Source organism: Xiphophorus hellerii, chromosome 2 (genome assembly GCF_003331165.1).
Source record: "Xiphophorus hellerii strain 12219 chromosome 2, Xiphophorus_hellerii-4.1, whole genome shotgun sequence".
Taxonomy (NCBI): Eukaryota; Metazoa; Chordata; class Actinopteri; order Cyprinodontiformes; family Poeciliidae; genus Xiphophorus; species Xiphophorus hellerii.
The window spans coordinates 23,336,814-23,360,381 of record NC_045673.1 but is presented as its reverse complement, the minus strand read 5'-3'; the positions used below and the strand labels follow the sequence as shown (position 1 = coordinate 23,360,381).

The 23,568-nt window shown below is 38.4% G+C and overlaps 1 protein-coding gene across 4 annotated transcripts in view; it reads left to right on the top strand.

Moving 5' to 3' along the window:
- The window catches only part of plxnb2b (plexin b2b), a 155,158-nt gene that overhangs the window by 104,605 nt on the left and 26,985 nt on the right, over positions 1-23,568 (top strand). For all 4 annotated transcript variants that reach the window (XM_032589018.1, XM_032589002.1, XM_032589010.1 and 1 more), the window contains 17 exons: positions 1,194-2,317; positions 4,044-4,232; positions 4,375-4,500; positions 5,966-6,066; positions 6,788-6,914; positions 7,486-7,645; positions 9,056-9,167; positions 9,688-9,799; positions 10,883-10,984; positions 12,332-12,427; positions 13,004-13,091; positions 13,191-13,354; positions 14,464-14,612; positions 17,367-17,478; positions 18,722-18,858; positions 19,186-19,368; positions 21,010-21,103. In XM_032589018.1, the coding sequence (XP_032444909.1) occupies positions 1,196-2,317; positions 4,044-4,232; positions 4,375-4,500; positions 5,966-6,066; positions 6,788-6,914; positions 7,486-7,645; positions 9,056-9,167; positions 9,688-9,799; positions 10,883-10,984; positions 12,332-12,427; positions 13,004-13,091; positions 13,191-13,354; positions 14,464-14,612; positions 17,367-17,478; positions 18,722-18,858; positions 19,186-19,368; positions 21,010-21,103 (3,174 nt within the window). In that variant the 5' untranslated portion in view covers positions 1,194-1,195. The remainder of the gene's footprint in view (positions 1-1,193; positions 2,318-4,043; positions 4,233-4,374; positions 4,501-5,965; positions 6,067-6,787; positions 6,915-7,485; positions 7,646-9,055; positions 9,168-9,687; positions 9,800-10,882; positions 10,985-12,331; positions 12,428-13,003; positions 13,092-13,190; positions 13,355-14,463; positions 14,613-17,366; positions 17,479-18,721; positions 18,859-19,185; positions 19,369-21,009; positions 21,104-23,568) is intronic.

Here is a 23,568-nt window from a genome sequence, read left to right as displayed (position 1 = left end):
TTCACCCCTTGAATTCCAGTTTGTTTTCAGACCCAAATGCAGCAGAGATGCTCAATGCCATTGTATTCATAACTAGAATAAAAGCTTAATAAATATCAAACTGTGTTTCAAACATTTTTCAGTGTTTAATTAGCCAGTTCAGGGTTATTATGTTAGATTTTGACCGGAAAATGGTCAAAAAGCCTAAAATGTAAGAATGTTCTGAGTGGATAAGTAAAACAAACAAAAAAAAAATATTTTATTTTCTGCCCCATTGTCTCCATCCATTAAAACCTGGATAAAGTGAACTTGGATAAAATTTGCATCATCACCACAGGTCAGCTCAGGCTTAATAGTTCACACCAAAATAAAGACCCTAAGACGTAGACATGGTTGCCAAGCTTACAGCGCTTTCATGTCATGGGGTCATAGTTCAAAAATTGCTTCACCAGATGAAGCAATGCTAATGTAGCCACTGGATATGATTGTGTGTGGGCATTTTTAATACCAGAGGCTCCCATACCAATTCTTTTGGCGTAATCATGGAATCACATTGGATAAATAGTTGATATCGCTGTCAAAACTGAGATGGCAGAGTGGAAAATCTGAAAACCTGGGTACAATTTGTCATGGCACTTTTTACGCTACATTATAAATGTCTGTTGGCATCGTCTTGAAATGCTTTAACGGTGTTTAAAGGGTGCTGCTCCTCTTAGTGATTTGTTCAAGTGTATAAATGTTCAAATCTAACATTCATTTTTGAATGTTAGTTGGTAAGTTGGAACCATGTCTGATTTATTATTTGTCAAAAAAAAATTTTTTTTCTTGCATACGTTCGATTTTTATACCACTTTTCATAATCACTGTAGAAAACCTTTAGACTCCCTACAGGCCCTGAGGCAACAAACCCAGATGTGGTTCTGGGAGCTGGGTGGGTCCGATTTTATGATTGGTATGTAGTCAAGGACCACCAAGCTCCCAAAGACATTTTTTCTTTCCAAAAATAAAAAAGTCATGACATAGAGAGTTAAAATGTGATTAGAAACGTTCCTGACCTTAACATAAATTCTTGGTTTATATGCACTATTGTGTCGGGGTCATGTTAACCACTCAAATTCTGTTGAGCTCCAGTGTTTGTGGCCTTTAGAGTGCACTGCTGTATGCATTTAACTTCATTAATAATGAAGCATTTTCTCCTTTCCTGTTCCCAACAGAGATGGCAAGCTGGGTCTCCCTTCTTCTCGTCCTCTTATGCCGATCAATATCACAAGCCCAGGAGGAGAGCAGCAACGCCCCCCACCCGGTTTTCAACTCCGAGACCACCATTAATAATGTGGTTCAAGACCCCCAGACGGGCCGTATTTATCTGGGAGCTAACAACTCCATCTACCAGCTCGGCCCTTCCCTCAAGCTGCAGGCCCGTGCCGAGACGGGCCCCAAAGATGACTCGCCTACCTGCACACCGCCAGCGTCAGCCTGCCAGAACACGAAGCCAATGCCCAATCTCAACAAGCTTCTGCTAATCCATCCATCTAATCAGTCACTTATAGCCTGTGGCAGTCGCTATCGAGGCATCTGCTCCCTCCTCAACCTGTCCAACGTGGAGCAGGAGATTTACTACTGTGACAGTAAAGGAGAGAGGACTTACGTTGCTAACGTAGAGGATAATGTCAACGTGGTGGGAGTCATGTCTTACTACAAAAAAGATGACAAAACTTTCAACGTGTTTGTTGTGGGGAAGGACTACAGAAACTCTGACAGTTCAAAACTCATCAGCACGCGAATCCTCGATGAATACAAGGAATGGGTCGTGTTTGAGACCATCATTGAGGCTTCTACGATACAGCCGCCATTTAATATAAAGTACTCTCATGATTTCAGGCACGCCTTCAGAGAGGACGGTCACATATATTTTCTCTTGTCTCGAACTGATGGTGTGGATACCAAAAACCTGACCTTCGTGTCCCGTCTCTGCGAAGACGACCAGCATTACTACTCCTACACAGAGCTTCAGCTGAAATGTGGAGCAGAAAATCAATACAACAAAGTCCAGGCGGCTTTTGTGGCTTCTCCTGGAAAAGAACTGGCGCGGGCCATGACTGAGTCCACTGTGTACGGGAAGGTAAGCCCGTGGCATAAAGTCCTCTTCATGGTGGCAAGTTCGGATGACCTCGACGGTGAATCAGCGCTGTGCATGTATCCCATGAACTCCATCAATGAGAGGCTGGTGGACATAATCAGCGCTTGTTACAGTGACAACGGGAAGATTTCAGGGGTACCTGCTGTTTACATCCCCTACTCTTCAAAAGCTGGAGAATTTTGCACATCTAACATTGGGGTGAGTTCTCTATAAGCGCAACATATTTAATAGATCTCTGTCTTCTATATATAAAATGCATATTTTATCAGTAAAAACAACTTTTGAATACTTTAAAAAAAAAAATTCTCTGCACACATTCTATCGATGGTAGGCATTTGAAAAGCTTTCCTAGTCAGATACTGTACATTAACATTAATAAAACTTGTGTCAGGTAGACGATACGGCCAGAGATATTTATAGCCCTAACAGGTTTAGATTAGTGTGAATATGTGTGTGAATGACTGAATGTAGTGTGAGGTGCTGTGGGCTCCTCTGGATTTGATAAGGCGCTTCACAAGTACAGGCCATTTTAGTAACTTTCAGTGACCAAAAAAATTTTGTTTTTGACAAAAAATGACACATTCACCTCCCATGTGACATTTAGCAAATAATGTTACATAGAAAATTAACATTCTCACATAGCCTTGGTATAGTGGAAAAGCCTTTATTTTTATTTGAGCAATCAAACCCAGCTGATAATCATTGGCAAAATTTTGCATGTCTCCACTGATATATTTGACTATACAAGTCTTAGTTCCAGGTCTTTGAGGTTCCTCATCTGTCCTCTGATCTCTAGCTGCTTTGACATAACTCCATTAGACCCGAGTCATTCCAAAATATGGCCCAGGCATAAAATTAAGGCCTTAAAATATCTTAAATTTCTTGTTTTTTAAAGTAAGTTGGCCTTTCTGTTATTCCCAGGTCTTAAATTTTGTCGAGACAGGACTATTTAACCTCATATTATTTTTTTTCTTTTGTTTTTCTGGTGGAATTTTTCTGAGACCAAAAGTTTGAGTCTCACTCATACATCTTCATTACGTTCTGTGACTAGAGACGGTTGAAGCTACCGCTAACTAGCCACTGCTACTTCCTGGCTAGCTGGCTAGCTTTTTTGTATCTATCATGGGCCAATGCAAATTTATCACATGCTGGCTGGATGAAGTTTGTGCATTTTTGTGGAGTTATACTGTAGGTCTTAAGTTAAATTCATAAGGGTCTTAAATTTGAGTTGGTGAAACCTCCGGAAACCCTGAAAACAACAAAGTGCATATTACATGAATTAGTCACCTGTAAGCAAAATGCTCAATATTCAGCACAAATTGCACATTTAAGCATCCTTACTAATTTAAAATGTCCATCCATTCATCCATAATCTATAAGTGTTTCTCCTTTCAGGGTGCTGGAGGCTGAAAGGATTTTAAAATGTACAACTGAAAACACTCCTTTTTTTTTCTTATTTGTCAAAGAGGATCAAAATCACATCAGAAGTTGTTCCCAATCAAATGCAAAGTTTTCTACATTTAAATTAATGTTCTATTTTTTTCTTTAGTGTGTCAGTTCATTTTTTCTGTCATGCTGAATTAATTCTGCTGTCTTATAAACTACTTGAAATGTCGGGCCTATTGTGCAAAGAATGGATGAGAAAGAATGAGTTTGTCTTTAAAAGTCTAAATTTGACACATAAGCAACCCAAGCAGAATAATGTGTCTTTTTGGATGAAGCATATAATGTAACAAGTTAAAACTGCATTTCAAATTGAAAAAGTAGGTTGTGACTATAAAAAGTAATCCCTTTACACATGTGAGCAGTGTAATTAGTATCAACAAGTGGTTTTATTTGCAGTCAGTTATATAATTTCATAATGTTGAGGGGGAAAAAAGAAAAAATAATAAGTCATCTTTGTACAATTGTTTACCTTTCACAGAAAGACTTGTTGGAAACCTTCAAGTGTGGTGCAGACTTTTTGCCATCCCCTCTGGCGAGCAGGCCAAAATTTGCCTTAACGGCCAGTGCAGCGTGGACCTCTAAAAGCCTTCTGACCGCTGTGGCTGTTGCCGTGGAGAACGATCACACCATTGCTTTCTTGGGCAACAACAAGGGAGAGGTCTTCAAGGTGCTGTTATTTCATCTGTTTCTTCTCTCAGCTTTTCATTTTCTTTAACCTTTTGCCCAGAGGGAGCTTCTGTCAGGTTAATGACGAAGCTCATGTCTGACAGCGTTGCTCTCTATTTATTTATTTTTTCTTATTTGTCCAGGTACATCTCACAGCGGCAGCGGATGAGTACGGTAAGGTTCCTGGTGACAACCTCGGGGAGAAGGTCAACAAGAACCTCTTCTTTGACCTCCCTCACAGCCACCTCTACATCACCACAGAGAAAAAGGTACGTCAGGCAGGTGGAGCGCAACGTATTCATGCAGGTGAGCAGCAGAGAGGAAGTGTGTTGCTTCAAGGCAGCGCTTAAAGCCAAATACAATTCCATTTTGAATATTGCATAATAAAAAGTAAATTTTTATTATGCAAGTTTCACTATTTATAAGTGAAATAATCTGTCAGTGGATCAAGACTTTTTCCCATATTGTAAGTTAAAATGTCTTGTTCCACTGGCAGATTGTTTCACTTATCACTAGTACTTTTATAACAAATACCTTTTCACCAATGTTAAGGAATTATTAACTTAAAACAAGCTCCTATATCTTGCTGAAAAGTCACCTGCAAGTTAGTTTTGTCTTATTTCAAGTGTACAAATATATTTCCACTAAAAATTAGACCAAAAATACTTGCTAAGGTTCTATTGTTGCAGTACAAATGGAATAATCTGGTTATTGAAGAGACATTTTTCTTTTATTTTGATAGAAAATCTCACCCAGACATTGATTTTTTTTCCTTTTTTGCAGCTTTTTGTCTCAACCGTGTGTTTTAATACAAATATAACTTGTTCAGTTGTAAATCTCACCAATTACATTTTGTTTTTTAAGTCAGAATCGACTGTTAATCTATTAGTAACATTACACTGATTTTATACACAGATAATTTTTACTACTAAACAAAATTTTAAAAATCCTGATGCGAGAGCCCCAGGTTGAATACAAACCCACTTTGTATATAAGTGAATATATACAGATATGTTCTTAGTTGGCATACAGCTGAATTTAAATCTCAAACGCTTTTGTATTTTGACAAAAACAACTGCGCCATATGTAGACAGAAGACTGAAAACTGAACCCAACTTTGATTTTTCCCTTCGTTCTGTTGTTTTGAGCCAGTCTAACAGCAGAGAGACGCAGGGTTAAAAGGGTGACTTGTACTTGATCAAAACAGGTTTGAATGACACGATGTTCAGCTGCGTTGGAAGCGGCGAGCGTTCGCATCTCTGCCAAGCTCAGTCAAAAGCAGAGTTGAGTGCCAACTTTCTTACAGATAGGCGAGATGTGAATCCTTTCAAAACATGAAAAATATTTTTAGACCGTTTCTCCTGGAAGACGCTCATAGTGCTAAATAATTGTATCAGGGCTGGGATAAAGAAAGAAAAAATCTGTGCAGCTTTCCCCTAAAACCAGAGAGGCTATTTCAGATACATTTAGGGACTCGTGCAGGCACTTTGTTTGAAGAATACTGACAGCAGAACGTGGCGTCTAATGGAAGTGCATAGGGTAATTACATAGGTAGTTACTTTCTATTAGCCCGATACAGTAAACATTTACTGAATGCGCCGAGTAAATTGTTTCAGTAATTGTACATGACCATGTGCTGTGACAGGAGCACTCCTCCAGAAAACCAGTTAGGCGCTTCTAGCCGAACGCCTCGTTCGGCACTGTTTGATCGTACTCTGTTTTGTAATTCTCAAGATCACCAAGGTGCCGGTGCAGACGTGCCTCCAAAAGACAGACTGCAAATCATGCGTGGAGCTGAGGGATCCTTACTGTGGCTGGTGTGTCCTGGAGGGCAGGTGAGAATCTCTGTCGCAGAGACATGCGCGTATGCACAAAAACACACGAATGCAAACACCCGCGAATGCTATTCCATCTGTATAACACAGTGGGGTATTTGTTCGGTGTGTTTTATTGCAGACACATTTATTACCCCTTAGTGTTTATATTCAGTCTTGTGTTGTCCATGGAACCGTAAGAAATTAAAGCTGTTTGTCAGCTTCATGCAGCGAAGCCAGACTGCAATTTACTCTGATCAGACTATATTTATCAAGGTCTGAAAAGTAAAAAAAAAAAAAAAAGGTGTGAATGTGTCATGTTTCACAGGGATATGGTAGGGAACTTTCTTTAGGAAGTTAGTATTACCTTTATTATCAAATGTGTATTTTGGTCATTAGTTGAAGAGATAAACAGTTGTTTATTTTAGAAAAAGTCTAGCTAGTTGAGTCAGAAAATAAAATTACTTATTTTGCTTAAAGTTGTTTTCCCTCAAAAAGTACTTAAGTTCATTATCCCTGAAATAATTTACCTTTAAAATTAAAGTGTATTTTTCCACTGCCAAGATTCTGACTTTGTGCTTATGAAAGTTTGTTTTAAGAACATGTTGTTTTTTTTAGGTCACTTTGGTGTCGAACTGTTATTCACAAAGCCCATTGAGATTCTGCGGGAGTCTGTGGCGTTGGGAATGTTTACGGGATGTGGAGCAGATGCTGATGGCGGTTGTTCATCCTTCATTTGTAGGTGCACCAGGAGGTCCGAGTGCCGCCGGGCAGAGGAGAGGAACGGCTGGCTGTGGAGCCCCGGGCAGCAATGTCTCAAGATTTTATCCTTCTACCCGCCGAACCTTTCCAACAAAAAAACCGACAAGGTACACACAGTTCCTCTAATTTGCTCTGGTCTTGTTTTGTGTTTTTTCTCTCTTGCTGGCTTCCAGAGCATGCTAAACTAATGTCTATGATCTGAGCTATAAACCGTTTACTCTGAGTCAGCGACCATAGACTCTGGGTCTTCCTGTTCTGTATTGATCCATCCAGAAAGCTCCAAACTTTCTTATTAATAACCAGGCTGGCTGATTGGGCCTTTCACTGTGAAGATTGAGAGCCCCTCTTATGTGCTTTGCTTCTAAAATGTTTTTTCTCATTCCTTTTGCTTTCTATTTTTCTGTCCCTCCCTTTCTGACTCACTGGAATTTCCATCAAAAGCTTGTCTCCTCCTTTCTTGCTCTCAATCAATCTCCTGTCTTTCAAAAGGAAATTGTTTCTTGTTTTCTGACTTCTGTTTCAGAGGTGTTTGTATCATTAACAGAGCAGAGAAATTAACTCAAGTCTTTCCTCTTTTTTTTAATCAAAGCATGTGATGAACAACATTGATTTTAGCAAGAATCAATTGGTTTTATGTTCTCTGTGTGTGTATTTTTTTTTTCTTTTTTTCCCAACCAGATCCAGATCAACATCCCCTCACTCCCTTCTATCGGACCCTCTGACCGTCTGAAGTGTAATGTTGGATCGTTCCAGAGTGAAGGCATCATGCTGGACTCCAGCCAGGTTTCCTGTGATCTGCCGCAGCCTTCGGACATCCCCAAAACTCCCGAGAATCAAGGTCTGGCCCTTCCTTTTCATGACCAATCCGATTTCCTTAAGGTGCCTCGCAAAAAGCTTTCAAGTTTTTCCACATTGTTGCTGTAATTTTCAATATATAGTATTGATATCCCATATGGTGAGCAAATGTAAAAAAAAAACACCCAATATTGAAGTGACATGGCTTTTTAAATATGTATCCAGAAAATTTGGCATGCATTTATATTCATCTCTATTTATTGTACCAGAGTAAATACTTTGAAGTACCACATTTCATAATAATTAAAGCTCCACGTTTAGAAAGGCAGGTTCATGACTTCATTAGCATTGAAGAGAATGACACCTTTGCTCTTTTTTTTTGTAAAATTGTTCAAGGTTTGTTTAATTTGATTAGTAATGGACATGTTTATCATTTATTTTGGTAAATTTCTTATCGCTTTTGCGATAAATTCTAAATAATGCTGTTTAACTCTCCTCCCCAAACTGCCTGTTCAATGAGACAATAAATAAATATGAATAAATTCAGTGACTGCGCGGAGCTTAGTGATAGAAATCACACTTTTCTAGTGAATAGTGTCTTTTATAAATAGAAATGTTTTTCAAGAGCAGCGTTTGTGTTTGTGGAGCTATGACTGTTGTCATGCAGTCGCGGCCCTACAGCTGCCTAAAAAAGAAGTAATAAATAGCTCTTGTTGTTATCACAATAGTACCACAAATTATCATGATAATAAATTAATATCGCCCATAAGGCATGTTGTCATGCTGCAGCCTAACCTCTACCTCAGTCTGCAGTATTTTGCAGCCTCCAGCAGGTTTTCCATCTTCCTCCAGCGTGATGCTGCCACCACCATGTGTGGATGTTAGTTTTAGATGGAGAGAGTTTTGAAAATAGGCTTGAAGGCTAAATTTTAGTCTCATCTGATCACAAATTCCTATTTCATGTGTGTGTTTTGTGTCTGTTAGACGGCTTCTGTTTAGATGCAAATGAGGCGTCTTTGGGTTGTTTTATTTCCACTCGTCTTTCTAAAATTGTTGAAATAATTAATGAGCTGCTTTGCATTGATCTGTAATATAAAAGTGTAAAGTGTGCGAACACTTGGGCCAAACAATTTACCTCTCCACTTCAGCTAATTCTGTTCCGTCAGTGTTTGTTTAATTCTGTAATTTGGCTTTTATGATATAACCATTACCTGCAAAATGTTGGCATTATCTTATTTGTGGTCACTTTCAAAAGAGATAAAAAGTTGCCAGCCAAGAAAATCAGCGCAAAAAGTTATAGATTGGGTCATGATTTGTAAACAGTTTTGGAATCATTGAACAGATATTTACTGAATGAATCGTTTCTCTGGTCTTGATGAGCACACATAGCATTTGTGCTTTCCCTGCCTGGCTTATCTTTACAAAATACTTAACAGTTTTGCACTCTCCTTAGATTTTGTGGCCGTCTCAGTGAGGATTTTCGTCAACGAGACCGTGGAGCTGGCTGAGAGGGAGTTCAAGTTCTACAACTGTGCAGCCACTGTGAGGAAATCAGAAAACACGCCGTGAGTGAGATTGTTACCTATCAGTTCTGCTCTGTCACTCACCAAAATGCACAGTGACACTGAACACAGCATCGCCTTGACAACCTTGATGTAAATTTATCACCACGCATGAATAGATGAGAGATCAAGGCTCTGTTTGTAAATTGTGATGCATGGCGGCTTTGAATGCACCTCTCGCATTTTTCTGTGCCTTTATTACCAAACCGAGGAAATTGCCTGTGTTCCCTTTTCATTAATCAAAAAATGTAAGTCGATCACACCAGTCCCCCCCACAGCACCTCCTCACACCCCCACCCATATTTTTTCTTCATTTCTTTCACACGGAGGCATTTGTGATGAACGAGCTTTGCTTATGTGAAGTTGCAGAAATCCATTTCAATGTCAGCTGCATAGATTTCTGTGCCGGACGGCCTCTGATGAGTTTGCATGTTTTTTAAAAAAAAATTTGTTCTTTACAGCCTTTTGTTTGTGCATATGCTTGTCAGAATTCTCTGACATTTGATATTGCCATGTCTTTTAGGTGCATGGCATGCGTGACAAGTCCGTGGGGCTGCCAGTGGAATACGCGTCATCACACATGTAGTGACAAAGATGACAGCACACTGGGCCCAGGTATCATTGGACACCGTAAGGTCAGTCTCAGTAAAGAGATGAGTCGATGTTTTCTGTCACTAACAGTGTGTTGGTATGTTAAGCGAAGAGATCTTGTGTCTGTTTTACATTTTGCCACAATAGAACCACAGACGTCAATGCATTTTATTAGGATCTTATGCCACATATCTACACTAAAGAGAGGTTTTTTTCTGCATTTTTTTCCCCTGAAAAGTGTGGTGTGCATTTGATTTAGGCTATGTTTGCACGCATGCAGTTAATAATAGTCACCCAACTGTTGCAAACGTAGGGTTTCCGTCACTATGTTTAGTGAACTTTCAGAAAAAAAAAATTGATACTGGCCAAAATTGGAATCGACAGGTCAAGTTATTTTTTGAAAAAGATTTGTGATTGGCCAAATTTGTGGTGCAACCCAGGACATACAACCAGATCTGCAATGGAATGGTTTGGATGAAACATTTTAATGTGTTGGAATGACTCCAAAGTCCAGACAAAATCAACATGGGAGTTGAAATTTGCTGTTATTATTTCCCTTTAATTGGACCGAACCTGAACTCTGTTGCAAAGACGAATGGGTAAAACATCAGTCTGTAGATGCAAAGCAGACAGAGCCACACTCTAATAGACTTGCCATTGCATCAAAAGGATATTTATTCAGAGGGATAAGACAATTTTGAAATTACCTTTTAGAATCAAAAATGTAAAATTATGCATCATTTTCTTTCCACTTTATATTTGTCCCCTATCTTGTATTTCTGTAAAATGCAATTCCACTAAAATGCATTAAGATTTGATGAAACGTGAGAGGTGCAGGGGGCATGAACACTTTTGTAAGACCGTGTATCTATTCATCAATTGTGACGCAGCAACTGACTGTTCAGAGCCTTCCTGAAAATTAATAAAAAACGCAAATCCTTCAATCAGCCGCCAACATCGTCCATGACAAACACTGAGTGTGGAAGATATCAATTTACAAGTCGGCAGATGTTCCAGCGATAAACTTATCTGTTGCTGCAGATGAGGGCATCTGTTAAGTGGCTTGCATGTTTGAAATGCAGATCATTAAAAGTGGGTGTGTCTGACTTGCTCTGATATGTTTTCAGGGATCGGCGTGTCCTCAGTTTGAGAATCCAGATCCAGTTCTGATCCCAGTGGGCTACGAGACCAGTATCAGTTTTGAAGGGATCAATTTGGGTAACTACGAGGTAAAGGCGACTGTCTACGCACCCAAAACATTCAGTGGTTTGTTAGCAAACAAACAGATGCGGTACACAAGTTGTAAAAGAATAAATATACAGTTTTTTCTTGATTAAAAAGAAGAAGAAAAACTCCACCTTATAAGAAAGCAAAAAGAGGAAGCAGACGTTGGACGTGCTAAATTCCATTAATCACCTAAATCACAACAGGAAGTCATTACAGCGAAGCGAAATGGGAAATGCACTGTATTTATGTAGCACTCTGATAGTATTATTGACCACGCAAAGTGCTTTAAAACACAAGCCACATTCATACACATTTATGCCGTGTTTTTTATTTATTTTTTTCTTCCTGTCTTACATAAAGCACTTCTTCTATCACAGACGCACTTATACATCAGGGGAAACTGGGAGATTTACCAGTGTTGCTAAGAACACGTCGACATGTGGACTAGACTGGCCGGGGATGAAGCACCTACCCTCTGCCTCTTTAGCCATCACTTCTGATCGAGACTTTGAGTGTTGAAGCAAGTCTTAATCCAAGTTTTGAGACTAAACTTGCCACTTTTGTGTGCCTTCTTAAGACACTGTGTGAGGCTGAAGGATCTATAAAGCTACCTGTAATTTACTAACGTATAATCATCTCAGTGTGGGAAGGCTGGAACAGTCTGCAGGTATATTTTTTGCCATGCTAATGGACTAGGCGAACATGGATGAAAATAGTATGTACCTACATGTGAGTCTGAAAAGAAATTGTCATTTTATTATGAAGTTTATTTCCATAATAAAAACTCATTCTGTAGATTAAACACAGTGCTTTTGTTTCTTTTAAGTTTTCATACAGAGTTGCTGGTGGTTCCGAGTTCTGCATCCAAGCATATCATTGGATAGTTAAGTGGAAGGAAAAAGTATATTAGGAAAAAGATACACAATCAACAGGGAAGAAAGCATCCTTGAGAGGATTATGAATCAAAGTCCATTCAAGAGTTTGCAGGCATCGTCTGTAGCTGTAGTGAGAGCTTAAAGACAGATTTATTGGTTAAAATATTAAAATAGGCAATTCTACATTTTTTGGAGGGAGTTTCAGGTATTTGCGGCTTTTAATTTTTTGGCTCGTGCCTGTGTTGCACAGACACTTCTGGAAATAAAAGTGGTTTTTGGTCTAATATTATATTCAAATTTAATGAGAAACTGAATTTTAGGTTTTCATTTGCTGCTTTCATTTGGTGATCAGTTTTAATGTAGCGAAAAACTTGAAATATGTCAAGATATCACTTAGTGAGTCTTGTCTTTGTTCTAATAATAGCCATTGCCTTCTGTATCAGTTTACCTGTTTCCTTCCTTGTTGTCATGCAGGATCATGTTTTCACCATCGGCACCGAACTGATGAAAAACATGGAGGAAGTGGTCAGAAAAGAGAGCGGTCGTTTCTACAGCTTTAACGGCTTCAGTGTGAGTACACCATAACTGTAAACACTGCACTAGACTTTAGTTTCTTTCCTCAGTGTTAGCAGACATTATCCTCCACTGAACTGCAGCTTCTAAACTACAGCTAAGGTGTGGGGTTGTTCAGTTTATAGTGCTACATAAGTAACAGCATATACCATAGAACAGCCTCAGTTCTTTTTGCAGCACATCCTTTTTATTGCCAAGCATGTTCTGTATGTTGCGTAATTATAAATGAATTTCCCCTTTAGCAGTTTTTTCATAATCCTTTGATATTCTCTAGCTCCCTCTAATGGACAGGCTCCACTCGTTTGAGTTATTTTAGCTGCGTCTCTCCACATTTTGAATTCTCTGATTGAGAAACTCGAACCGTATCTTGCCCCCAGCTATGTTCTTTCTCCTACATTGATTTCCTCTGCTGAAAATCTGCCAGACTGGGTATAGTTTTTCTTTTTCTTTTTTTTTTTTTCTCCCCTTGGCACAGGGTGGCAGCAGCAGCCCACACTGTTTGTAGAGAAGAGTTTAAATGTAATAAATCACTGGATTTCACAGTATTTATTCATTCTGTTTTCAATTCCTTAGTTCTCCTACGATAAGTCACCGGAGACCAGCGTCCTGTTTTACATGAAGGACAAGAGGACTGGGAACAAGATGGACAGCACTCTAAACGGTGCATTTCTTAAGCTACCTTTAATTTCCAACCTGAAACAAAATGGATGGGAATCTGACTAATACTCTAACTGTTCTTCTGACATCTCTTGCGATCCAGTCACCCTGTACAACTGCTCCGTGGGGAGGGAGGACTGTAGTCTCTGCAAGTACGCCGACTCAAAGTACGACTGTGTGTGGTGCAGCAAGCAGAAGGCGTGTGTGTTCAATAAGCTCTGTGGTGATACCCAAAACACAGAGTGCCCCAACCCTGAGATCACCAACGTAAGTACTGGCAAACCTCACATTTACGTTTAAAATGTGAAACTGTGTCCGCCTCTAGGACGTTTGAGCGGAGAACACATTGATCTTTGGGATTGGATTATTGATTAGACCAGTGTATTGGCTGTGTATTGTCTGTCTCATCTGTGTGTTGACAGAAGATTTGGAAGTCTCCTTGTGAGCATGGTGCAATGTTCCTCCATTATGTCTAGATTGGATCAATATTTTGTTTGCTTACTGGGTTGTTGGTGTCTTTTTGTCATTGACAAAAGAAACGCCGACCAGTAATTGTGTTGATGTAATTCAGACAGAGGTTGTCAGCAGCCACAACACCGACAAACAGATATATTGGTTGATGGAAACGCGGATAAATGGCATTGGCAGGATTGTTTATGGTGTCAGTGGGTTGATTTTCTATTTTTTTTCCCCCCACCAATCATTGAGCTTTCAAGGATCCCAGAGGTTGAATTCAGTTTGTCTGCTAAACCTTTATTCTACTTGTTCACAAAAACAGACAGACTCCTAAATCTCCACCATCTTTTCATAAACTAGAACCAAAAATCTTAATGTAATGAATTTGGATTTTATGTGACTGGTCAACAAAAACGTTTTTGACATGTTAACATTTATATTTACATTGATACCCCTGAATAAAGTCCTGCGCAGCACCATGACTTCACACATCGCTTTGCAGTCAACTTAATCAAAGTATAAATCCAGGTGTTTTTACTACTTTAAAGCATTAATTCTGATGAATTGATTATGTAGATTTTTAAAAAATCTATCAAAAGGTTCCTGCTGGAAGCCGGAAACGTACAAGTTTTATTTTTCTTGAAAGAATAACCAATAAGCTCCATGTGTAAAGCTGTGAGTCTTGCAGCTGTAATTGCAAATGAAGGTATGTGTACAAAGTATTGATACAGGGAGGTGGGTTTCAAAGAGGCACTGCACTTTGAAAGAGAAAAAATAGATTTCAAAGTTATGCACTGTGTGTTGATCTGTCACAGATTCAAAGTGCTTTATGATGTAAAGCACTTTGAACTGCCTTGATGCTGAAATGAGCCACACAAATAAGCTCAATTGATTGATCTCTCCAAACTTTCTCCCTCCAGATTGTCCCTCTTTTTGGGCCCATGAAAGGAGGCATCTCCATTACCGTCCATGGATCCAACCTTGGTATTTACAAGGAGGACATTAAAAACATCACAGTAGCCGGGGAGCCCTGCATACATCAGGCGGAAAAGTATTCTGTCTCCACCAGGTAAAGTATGCTTGGTGTGAGCTACACTACAAACACACATTTCATTGTCATTTTCCTAATTGTGTTTTTGAAGTATCTCTTCATTCGGAGGCTTTTCCCTCTCCTCACTGTGTCGTGCCTGCATGTGTTGGAAAGCTTATTATACAACCGTATTGATCTGATGGTCTCCAGACACAGGCGGGCTTAGTAAAAAGTCTTCTTAAAGGACACAGACACTGCATATTGTTTTTTTGAGTAAATCTAAAACAACAGATCACATTCAGCTCCTTCGTTAAAATTCCTCTCAGGTGAACTGTTAGACCTGTCCAAGGTGTCTGGAGTCCTAGGTTAAATATTTTTATAAAACTACGACTGAAATGCATATAAAGGAGAATGCAGTCAGAATAGCATGTAGGCACCTCTAAAAACCCATTTCAACTTAAAACTATAATGAATCACTGACTCTTATTTAACTTTTTCTTTTAAACATTTTGTTGGACAAAAGTCCATACAACCCAAACCATAAGAGTCTGAAAATACATTTGATTTAACAGGCAAATGTACGGCTTATATATAAACAAATTACAAAACTGTTATGATTGTGTAGGAGGTATGCCGACACTTCTGCTTTTTTTTTGTAATTGTGTTTTATGTGCAAATTGGGGATGTCCTTAGCTAATTTACCCAATCAATGATGTCAACATTGCTGTTTTTGTGAAAATATAAAGTTTAATAGATTGAACTAATTTTCTGAAATTTCACAGTTTTTTTCTCAAATTAAACAGGATAAAATTAATTCAAAGTTATAAAATAATGTCAAAGTTGCAGCTGCAGAAACAACACTCAGTTTCTGCTCATAAGAAGACAGTAAAGACAAAGTTACCGTAATATTATTTTTAATCTGCTGAACGCACTCAACGAAGTCCGCCATGTTGTCCATCTGCTACGTTTTTCCCTGAATAAGTGTTTGTGGAAGCACTTAGCTGTCCATGTATATTTGTGCAGACGTTTGTTTTCATAAAGTACTGCCACACCTGCAAACACAAAAGTCCAACAATATTCAGCAAACTGCTACAAATAAATTGATCACCATGTTCCTTTTTTTTTTGTTTACTCTGCATTCTCCTGATATTTTTAATGATGCCTTCACTGACTTAAAGTTTAAAATCTGGTTGAGCATTTTTGGCTGGATGTTGATTGTTGAGTCTTTAGGGAAGGCTTTAAACTCCCCACTGATTGTTATTGTAGAGAATAAAGGTAGTAGAATATAAATGTTGTAGCTCTTAATTGCTCCATTTTTAAGCCAAAAAGTAGCACAACCTGAAGCAATGTTTCCAACTTAAAAAAGATTTAATAGTGGTTTATTCTGATACAGATACCTAGAAAGGATTAAACCCTTTGATTTTTCTGCTTTCAATATGGACAGCATGCAGCTAGGTCTCTGACTTAACTTAAATTTTTTTTTTTACTTACACAGTAACATATTTTCACATGTAGTGAACCCCAGACTGTTCTTACTGAGAGTGGCAGGAATTTAAGATGCTTAAAAATGAGCAGAAGGAAAGTATTTAGTTTTGTCCTTTGTAGTATGGTTAAGTAATCTGGTCAAATTATGACGTTGTGTCATTTTTAGTACAAGTTGATCTTTTTTATCTGCATGTAAACATGTGGTTGGAAAAGTCTGAGGAAGAAATTATCTTTGTCAAATAATGTAAAGACATTTAACAAGAAGCGGAAATAATCAACAGAAAACATTTTTAATTCTGACCTTTGCTTTTTATAACCTTCCTCAGACAGGGCAAGTGTTCCCAGGCCAGTCTTAAATATGACATTATTTCAGTCGTGATAAGATCTTGCATGTTCTGGACAGATTTTTAATGGTTTATTCCCTTCGTCTTGCAGGCATTTTATTTGGCAGGGCACAGTTAGGAAGATAATTGCATTAACCAAGTCTACCAGATTCACTTCAGTCACAGCTGGGTCTAAAAGTGCTCACTCCATACAAATGGTCTATAAAACAGAAAACAGCCTCTTGCCAGAGAAGTTGACACCTGGCAGGATGGAGCTACATTTACGACAAATCCTCGCCCCACCATCTGCATGATGAGGCATAAACCGGGATTTATGTGACCAGATGGAAGTCTCCCGGTCTTAAATCATTCACTTGTGTTCCGACGACCGCGCTCCTCTCCTCTTGTTGCTAGCTGCCACGCGTTTTTTGTTGTTGTTTGTTTTTCAGGTTGAAGTGTGCTTGGCTTGAGCTCTTCATTCTGATATTGGGGCCCACTCATTTGCCTGAATGAGCCTTGCTGTTTTAACTTTAATCAGCTGCAACACACTTTCCCTACAATCTGCTGAAGATGTGGACATGGTTTTCTACTAGAGTCCAGATGCCGACATAATAAGCAGCCACACATCAAAAGTTGGCTGGTCCAACTAAAGATACTGAAATACGTTTTGTAATTATTCAGCGTTACTGAAATATTAACTTGTTGTGTTGAAACAGTCACTTTCCTTTTGCTTTTCGTTGTTTAATTTACAGTTTTTCTCACCATGTGATGGAGTCTTTACGCTTTTTTTTACAAACTGTGCCAGTAGCTGTAAAAGTAGGCTTGTGACTTGCAAGACTGATAATGAGGATTACCTAAAAAGTGTAGAAAAAAAGTGTGTGTATATATATATATATATATATATATATATATATATATATATCACATAAGGTCCAGGCCTGAAATACTTTCTCACATCTGAACTTTTCTTATTATATTTGTCCAGTGTCGTGTGTGAGATTGGACGTATAGGCCCTAATAAAAGCCTCTCGGGTCCAGTGGAGATATGGGTGTATGGGGGAAAGAGAGGAAAGTCCCGCATCAACTTCACCTACAGGGTAAGTACCAAACTTTACTCTGACACATACTCTGACTAGAAGTAAGTCTTAAATGTTTTAAGGAAAGGAGATAAAAACTTAAGATTTTTATCTTGATTAATATTTTGGAGATCATGCTTGTATGTTTAAGTACTTAAACGTTCACCTCAAAACAGTGCCGTACAAAAGTTTTAATTCCCATATTTTGTAAAGTTATCCACAAACCTCAATATAGTTTGTTGGGGATTTTTGTCTGTGAAAGTAGTGGTTAAATGTGGTAATTCAAAAGTGTGTTTTTTTAAATTTTATTTGCCATATATTTCAAACTAAACTGGACGCTGAGCACTTGAGAAAAATCAGCTTTGAAGACTTCTTACATATTGTGGTTTTAAGTCTGGACTTTGACTGGGTCATTTTAACACATAAGATGCACATAATGCATAATTGTTTTGTATGCAGCTAAGGGCTCCCATCAAGTATATGTTTAATTTGCCCACTGAAGGATAAGCATCCATAAAGTATGTCACTGCTACAACCCTGTGTCAGGGGTATGAAAATCAAGGGGATTATTAATCCTTGTCAAACAAAATATATAAAAAGATTTGAAAACTACGTACTTTTCCTTATCTTCATAATTTAGCATTTTTGTGTGTGTTGGTTTTTCCCCAAAAAGCAGAGAATTTTTGTGGTTGAAATTTGATAAATGAGAAAAAGCCGTATGAAAACTTTTGCAAGCCACTATACTCTCCTTAAAACTTAAACTAGGCCATAAATTTCATTTCTAGATATGCATTTCTTTGTTAAAATGCTCCAAGTAGGGGTAGAGTTTAATTTTCATTATTGAAGTGCTAAACAGCAGTTTAACTTCAGTAGTCACTTTTTAAATGCTTTATAAGATCACAGCTTTTTTTTTTTTAACTGGCCTTTTATATCGCCGCCTTTTCTCCCCACAAGGGAATTGCTTCCGCCTCACTGTTTACGCGGCATTTTGAGGCAGATGTGGAACTTGTATGGGTTTGTGGCAGAATGCTTCTGATAGAGCGAGTGGGAGTTGTTAAAGGAGTCCGAGAGAAAGCGTGCATGTTTATGGCACAACACTGTTATCTCTGTGTGTGTAGCTCCTCTGGTTGTATGAGCCTGAGGGTTGACGCTTGTGTGTTTGAGTCCTTGCAAGATAGATATGTGCACTTATTCAAGCAGTACTTGGTGACAAACAACCTGACTGCTTTTTTTTTCCTACTCCTTTTTTTTTCTCTTTTGCTAGGACCCAGTGCCACAAGGTGTGCACCCTGCTAGAGGGCCTAAAGCAGGGGGCACGAACATTACAATAACTGGGCAGTTTCTGAAGACCAGCAGCAAGGAGGATGTCCAGGTTAAAGTTGGAGACGTGAACTGTGCTGTGTAAGGATTGCATTTAGATTTGTATTGATGCCATTAATCTCTCTGATGAAATAGCCAGCTGCTGTCCAGACCTAAAGCCTTTAGATTTTTCAAAAAATGTAAAACTTTAATTGATCTTAGCTGTAGAAATGTATTTTCCCCTCTGTTCAACTCTTGTGGCTGCCAAAGTTCCTTCAAAATCCGTAGCGATATTTAAAAATAACAACCAAGAGAAGTGGTTGAGCCAGGACTGTCGGGTGGCTGCCATGTTGGCTTGAACCGCACAGCGACCTTTTGTACAGGCGCAGTACAGACAGCCTGTTCTGAGCTTTGTCCTTGTCTTGGCAGGAAGGAATTTGGGGAAGCTATTGTCTGCAAGACAGGTGAATATCAACAGGAGAAGTTGCCTCTGGAGAAGCTCCCCGTCACAATTCACTACGGAAAGTCAACCACAACATCCGTCCAAGGTGCCTTCCAGTATGTGGAAAACCCAACAGTGACGAACCATCATCCCAGAGAAAGCTTTGTCTGGTCAGTATAACTAAAGCATCCACCTTTGGCCACAGCCTGACTGTGGGCCAAATATCACAAATAGTTGTCCCAAGTTTTCAATTTTCAAATGTTTTCAATTTACATTAAAATGGGGGGGAAAAAACGTGTCTCCACCTTTTTTCACATTATAATCACCATCTTCACTGTCTTTTATGGAGATTTTATGCGATTGACTAAGTAGTAGAACATTTGTGAAATAGGGCAAGAACACATTGCTTGCTTTTTTATTAATAAAAAAGCTCCACCGATTTTTTTTTCTAAAAGTCTGTCAAGTACATTGAAGTTGTAAATTGGGGGGAAAAGTCCAAAGGCAATGGATTTTGATCCAATGATTTTGCTTTACAGAATTTGAGGAAAAAGAATGAAAATCACATAAACTTGCTATAAATTATGTTTTAAAAAGGCTACAGTTAGCTGCAACAGTTGCACCTCCCCTAGAAACATCTGAAATCAAACATCAAACTGGAGCATAACCCTGAAAGTCACATGGGAAAAAAAACAGCTAAGGAATCACAAGAGTCAGACTCCTACATTTCCAGCCTTGTCTTCGAGCTGAAGGAATAAACCCAGGACAACACGTACTAACATTTTAGATAATTAAAGGACACACTGCCATACTCAGACTGGCAAAACACACACAAGTTGCATTCAGCGCTCTGTACCTGTCGGAGAAAGCCTTGAGCACCTTGTAACTATAAACAGGCTATTACAGACATCACCCCTGACATCGCTTTCCTCGAAAGGCATAGAGACCTGAGGCTGCTCATATTTTTGTATGGAAACAAATTGTTCTGGAACTGGTTTTAAGTTATACATTTTACAATTGATTTTGTTTGTCTAAGAGGTAAACACACCTATTTTGCTAGCACTTTGCTGTTTTGCAAAAGATAAACTGCTGCTTAACGGCTTTGTGATCCCCAGGTGATGAATCATGAAGACGACCACAAACGATAACAACATTTGTGCTCACTTAGCCTGTAAGGTACATCTGTATATGTGCTGGATGGCAAAGCACATTTTTATGAATAAATACATGCACTTTAACAAATGGCTGCTTTTGTCAAATGGTGAATATCATCTACATTATCTTCTAAGCGAAATCAATATGTTAGCGCTCCGCTCCCAGCGCTTTTCTGCAACAACTGACAGCCTTTCTGTAAAGTGTTGTCTTGTTTTGAAGGCCTTAGGAGATGCAATTTTCTGGCCCCAACAGTCATCGTCCTGCCAGAGCTGCTGATGTCTAAATCTCTGCAATGGAAGCTGTGTAGAAAATGTCACAAAGACCATTAGAAATTAGGAAAAAAAATGAGAGAACAGGACTCGGGACTGATTGCACCTTTTGAACTCTAAGAAGTAAAACAGAGTTTAAAATGGAATAAGAAAGACTTGAAAATGTACCGTGAAATAAAGTGTTTGATCATTTCTTAACCAGTTGGTGGTTTTTTTTCTCCAGTATCTGTCTTTGATCCATTATGTACTGAAACAATTCGCTGTAAAATTGCTTTAGCTTCTATTTAAAATGCCTGTTTTCTTACAAGTCACTCTTTTTCTTTAAGTTTAATCTGAACTCTGCGCGTCTGGGAATTCACATGCCTAATTTCTGTTTGATTTGTGTTTTAGTGGTGGGAGGAACATTGTGGTCACAGGCTCCGGTTTTGATATAATCCAGACCGCTGTGATGAGGGTCCAGGGAGACAACTCATCATCTGTCGAGGTCTCTACTACGTTTCTTCATCACCGTTTCTCTTCTTTGATCTGATCTGTCATCGAGTGTTTGTCTTTTCCCAATCACTTGTCTTTGGCAGCGCTGCTCTGCTCTGCTCCTTCGTTGACAATTCATTCAAAATTAGCTTTGCTGTTGTTAAATTAACTGCAGATTCCCATCCCTTCTTTTTCTCCCCACCAATTAGGAACACTCTTTAAATCTATAAAACCTGTTGCGCTCAAGGTAAAAGACATATGGTTTCAATCTCACCATAAAGCAACTAATCCTTGACCGGCTTCATTAGGTTGATCCGAGCCAGAAGGTTTTCGCGCAGCTTGCTGCTATTTACCAATCTGTGTCCTGGGCAGCGCTTTTCTGGAGAGATTCAGTGCATTTTATTTAAAGACCTCAATGTAATAGCAGATTTAAAGTTTCACAACGGTGCTAAAACCTTACCACTTTGTTCTTGGGCCAAGGTTCTGGGCAGAGATTGGAAAATACTTCTGGCCAGCACAGCCTAGAACGGGATGTAGAGTGTCATCTCAGAGGCTTAAGCTGCTCTATTTGATAAATTCCTCTTGGTTCAACTCCATCCAACTAAGCCCAAATATGCACACACATTATTGCTGCTGGCATGTGGTAAACCAATGTTTACATGTAGGTCAGGTTGGTGGTTAGCCATCAAGTGGTTTTCTGTTTTTGAAAGACACTCTGTACTTTTCATTTTGAAACACAGCCCTCTGAAGTCTGCATATCAGTTATCATAAGCAGACATACTTTAAGAGCCAATTTCCTTAATATAATAGAGAGTAGATGGTTCTTGTGGTTGGCTATGAGAAGCTTTATTGAAAATGTTTATATTACCATGTTAAATATGAGGGCAATGTTGTACTGTTGTATATTTCCAGATAACCTTATGCTAGATTTAGCTAAACTATAACATGTAAAATCGTTTAATGTGTAATGTTTTTATTGGTAAAATATAAACATTGCATATAGTCCTATTTATAATAATAACAGTGTGGTTAAAAAAAACCCACTTCATTTGAAATCGTGTGCATAAGATTGACATAACACCGGTCATGAACATGAAGGAGTCTTTATGAATCTGGTCATGAATTGTCTTTCGGTAAATAATGACACTTTTAAAGCAAAGTTTCATTGAAACGTGCATTAAAAGTCCAGTAAACGTCCATCAACTTTACATTAAAAGTGCAGTTATTCACCAAATAATAATTCACCAAGTTGACAATTTTATTTTATAAGGGTGTCATTATTTACCGAATGACACGTCATGACAGCAGACATAGACATTCATGAAGACTCCTTCATGTTCATGACAGGTGCTGTGTCATGTTTACGACAGTGTCATGTCGGTCTTATGCACACCCCGTCAAATGAAGCGTTACCAAGAAATGTAAGCGAAGCTTGAATTTCATGTAAAAGCCTTTATTTCTGTTTTCTAAATCAAAGTGATTTTTAAAACTACATTACATTCTCCCTATATACAGAAATAAAACTTACAAAATATTGTCTGCATTTATCTTTACAAACTAATTTACTATATAAACTGAAATATGCTTGGAAGATTTAGCTTCCAGTTCTAAATCTAGATTTAGAACTGCTTTAGGAATTTAACGATTTCTTTGCATTTCTTGGTTTTGCCTCAGAAAAGTCATGGCTGTTGTTACTGTTGCTGTCTGACAAACTGTCTGCAGCCCCTAAAAACCTGTAAAAAGAACAACCTCGCTGTCATCAGTCCACAAAATGTTGCACCATTTCTCTTTAGACGAGGAAATGTGTTTTTTGGTCAACTTTAGCGTCTTCAGTTTGAATCCTTGGTTTGTTCTTCTGTGGCCCTCATGTAACTTATAAAGATAGATTTAAATATTCTTGCATGTCGTTCTAGTTTGGCTTTCCCTTTGAAAGTATTTGAGGTTATTTTAGCTAAGCAGCGTTTCTACCACTTTGTTTTCCTCTTTCCAGTTAGTTTCTTAATCAAAACATGCTTCTGCTTTAAAAAGTATGAGGAGCAACATATTCCGTTCAGGTTATCATATTGGAATGCACTAAAGCCAACATTTGCTGAATTATTTTAAACGAGGCTCCTTTCAATTTGTAAATGATAATAATAATCAGCAGCATGCATGTCCTTTCTGCTGGATCTGTTTTTTTAAAAGTTATTTGTCGTGTCTGCTTAGCTACGCAGGACTGCTCTTATTTTAAACAACAGCTTATGTCATGTCAGCTTTAAAGCAAAAGGACATACCTGATTAGCATTCTTGAACTAAACATATTCTCTACATTTTATTTCATATCAAACTAGACCTGAATATAAAATACACAGACTTGTGTCATGAATTAAAACGTACATGAAAGTTACACTGTGAATAAAAGATGCTCTGAGTTTGTTTGTTTTTTTTAAAAAAAGCTGCAAATGTACTTGTTTTTAGGACATTAGTTAGACAAATGAA